This window comes from Vitis riparia, chromosome 14, assembly GCF_004353265.1.
Source record: "Vitis riparia cultivar Riparia Gloire de Montpellier isolate 1030 chromosome 14, EGFV_Vit.rip_1.0, whole genome shotgun sequence".
In the NCBI taxonomy this organism is placed as follows: Eukaryota; Viridiplantae; Streptophyta; class Magnoliopsida; order Vitales; family Vitaceae; genus Vitis; species Vitis riparia.
The window spans coordinates 1,033,383-1,036,778 of NC_048444.1; the positions used below are offsets into that span (position 1 = coordinate 1,033,383).

The 3,396-nt window shown below is 24.8% G+C and overlaps 1 protein-coding gene across 1 annotated transcript; it reads right to left on the reverse strand.

Moving 5' to 3' along the window:
- Positions 1-2,728: 2,728 nt before the first annotated feature.
- LOC117929461 (transcription factor PRE3-like) lies at positions 2,729-3,396 on the reverse strand. The gene is made up of 2 exons (XM_034849738.1): positions 3,273-3,396; positions 2,729-3,185 (listed from the first exon to the last, which is right to left on the reverse strand). The coding sequence occupies exons 1-2, from the start codon at positions 3,387-3,389 to the stop codon at positions 3,027-3,029; spliced, it is 276 nt and encodes a 91-aa protein (XP_034705629.1). The 5' UTR covers positions 3,390-3,396; the 3' UTR covers positions 2,729-3,026.

Below are 3,396 nucleotides of genomic sequence, written 5' to 3' on the forward strand. Positions count from 1 at the left end.
AAAAATTATTATTTTTATATAATATATTATTAATAATATATATATATATATATATATATATATATATATATATATATATATATATATATATATATATATATATATATAATTTTTTGTTTATGCAATTTGGGTTATCACATGTTTAGAGTTTGTTTGGAAGTAAAATTCAGGTTGGAAATATTTATTAATGTTTGAAAGCTCTTCTGCTTAGAAATTAAGCTAATAGGTAATTCTTAAAATAAAATTGTTATTTAATATATTACAAAAATATTATCAAAATATTTTTTAGGTTGTTTTTAAGCATTAATGATTTTTCTTAAAACTATTTCTAAAAAAAAATGTAAAAACTAAAAATATTTTATTGAAGAAGTGATTCTCTTTATATATATAATTAATATCATGCCTTTTAAAAAAATCACCATAAGGGAATTTAGATTTAATTTTTGTCTTTTTAAAAAATTACTTTTATTACCAACACCAATGTGGCATGGTAACTTATTAGTTTTTCATTTTCATACATTTGTTTTCTTTCCCACTTAACATTTTCGAAATGGAAAGAGAGACTACTTTCATTTTTCCTTATTTATTCATCTATCAAACCAATAAATTTATACAAATATTTTTGAAATTAAAAGCATTATCTATCTATTTACTTCGCAAATGAAGAGTAGTTGTTTGAGAGTATATTTGGTAGTGATTTTAGAAAACGTTTTTAACATTTTTAACAGTTGAATAATAAAAAATTTCAAATGTTAGAAAGTTTAAAAACACTTCTTAAAATCATTACCAAACGGGTTTTAAAGATGGTAAATCAACCTTGCATATACCATATAATAAAACCCAAAAGATAGAGATTGTCTCCATGACATATACTACAAAACAAAGAATCATGTGAATTCTTTTCTTCTTTCAAAGTTTTTAATCAAAAGTCTTAAACTATGCTTCCTAGAAAATTTGAAAATTAAAAAGAAAAGCAAAAAGAAAATAAAAAATAGATTTAAAATTAATAAATTATTTTTATATGTTACTTCTAATTCATTTTACTTATTTTTTTATCATTTTATATCAAAATTAAATAATTTAAAAATATGTAAATTTTTAACCAATTTTAATCATATTTAATTTTTTATTCTATATCAAGGTTAAATAATTAAAAAATATATAAGTTTTAAAGCAATTTTAATGGTATTTAATTTTTGTCTTATTTTTCATAATAAAACTAAATATGATAAAACCATTTTCGTTGACATTTTTTTTCTTTATATTTTCTTGGAACCAAACGTAATATTAATGTTTTGGCATGTTTTTGAAAATACCAATTCTAAAATAGTTTTTAAAGAAGTTTCCGAATATGTTGTACTTGTGTCAAAGAGTATTGGATCATCCAAGCGAGCTTTATTGTTGGTTCATGGCCCTCTTTAGAACAACTTTTGAGAATGTCATATTGGTTTGGGCTTGGCCCACACAGGCCCAACAGTCTCATCCTTATGTATTGTGTGATTAAGCTAGCTATTCAGGCTTTCAAGGAAGAAAACAACTCAATTCACACTACCTAAAGTGGCTTCCAAATATTTAAAAGCAATTTTTAAGTATATAAAATAAATTTATATATATATTTTTTTGTATTTTTTTTTACCGATCAATATTTTCTATTCTGTTAGAAATAAAAATAACGCATTGATATCTACCAATATAATTAAAGTGAACTCATTATCAATATGTTCGATTTATTATATTAACTGACATCAGCATATCACTTTTAATTGAAGGGACAAAAGTCAAATTTTTGACTTTTTTTATGCCGTCGAAAATTAGATATCATCTTATTAATATTTAAATAAATATAAAATAAGAATTATATCTATAAGAAATTGATATATTCTACTTTTATTTTTTAATTTAATTTTTATATTTTTCTATTATTATGTTGTGGAGAGTAACAAACAGGATTCTTATTGGGCTACCAAGAAGAGTTGATGAGATGCTTTTAATAAAGTGTTTGGCATTCTTAGTAGAAATTGTTAGTTAAAAAAGGCATTCTTCTTCATGTAAAATAGTAAAAATATTGTTAGTGGAGAAGCATTTGTAATGCCAAAGCTTAGTCTTTAAGCAACTTCCTAGTTATAATTTTTATCACCAATTTTGTAATCATGTAAAGTAAAAATAAAATATATTAAATTAAATCATTTTTTATATTTAAATACTATTAAAAAATTTAAAAATACCAGAAAAATAAGAAAAAAAAATATTAAAAAATTTCTTCTCAGTTTTCTTTTAAAGAAAAAGTGGAGAAGGTGTATTCATTAAGAATTTAATTTTCTACTCCTTTATGATGAATAATTATAGCTTTAGACTTTCTTCCATTTGAATATAAATTATTAAATTCTGGATTTAAAAAAAAAAAAGAAAAAAAGAAAATTATATATAATAAAATAAAAAATATTTTAAATATCTATATATTTTCAAAATTTTCATTTTTTATGTAAAAAAATATATAGAAATAAGAAATAAATCTCAAGAGTTTAAACTTCTTTTTTTTTTTTAAAAAAAAAAATTCTCTCTTTTATTTTATTTTATTTTTTCATTTTCCTATATTGTTTTTTCTTTTTTAGTATAAGAAACTTAAGAAATGTAATCAACCAACCAACCAACCACCTAACCATTAATATAAGACTAATAGAACAGTTTGTTAATCTGCCAGCCAAAAGAAATTGGAAAAAACAGTGCATTGAAACAGAAATAAATATATATATTAAACTTAGCTCCACTTATGGGTGGTGCATATATGAAGAGCAGCCAGCCCCGGGAGCAAATCTACACACTCAAAAACACAACAAAAGTGGATTGAAGGAGATGGATTTAGGGTTTTCATAAGCAACCCATGCAGCACTCAGACAACTTCAGTACTCTTGAAGATGCTAAGTCAGCCTTTCCTCCAACTTAGTTAATTATGGTAAACATACACATACTCTCCATGAGATGTAGCGCAAACCATAGAACTGCAATAGCAAAAAATATTGCAGTGTCTATTGTTGCTCAAAGACCCTTCTTAAGATGTCTGCTTCAGCAGTACTGGTGTTGGGAGAGGCCATTAGCTCATATAGTCTCTCACTCAGGCCATCAACTTCACTCTGCAGCCTCTTGATATGATTGCATGTCTCCTCCAGAAGCCTCCACAGTGAAACCTAGATTACAAACATAGAACCAAGTTGTTGAATGATACGATATATGACATGGGTTGTGGCCAGGGAAAAAAAAGGACTTATACATACCCTGGTTGTGTTGTTTCTATTGATTTCAGTTGGTAACAATGCGCGAAGTTTCATGATAAGATCCTTAAGCTCATCTTCTGGGACACTACTTGAAGGTTTTGATCTTCTGCTGGCCATTACTAGA

Excerpts from the sequence above, each read along its gene's own strand:
- LOC117929461 (XM_034849738.1), bottom strand. The coding sequence starts at position 3,389 with ATGGCCAGCAGAAGATCAAAACCTTCAAGTAGTGTCCCAGAAGATGAG. Across the intron at positions 3,186-3,272 it reads ATAGAAACAACACAACCAGG|GTTTCACTGTGGAGGCTTCT; the intron begins GTATGTATAAGT and ends TTTGTAATCTAG.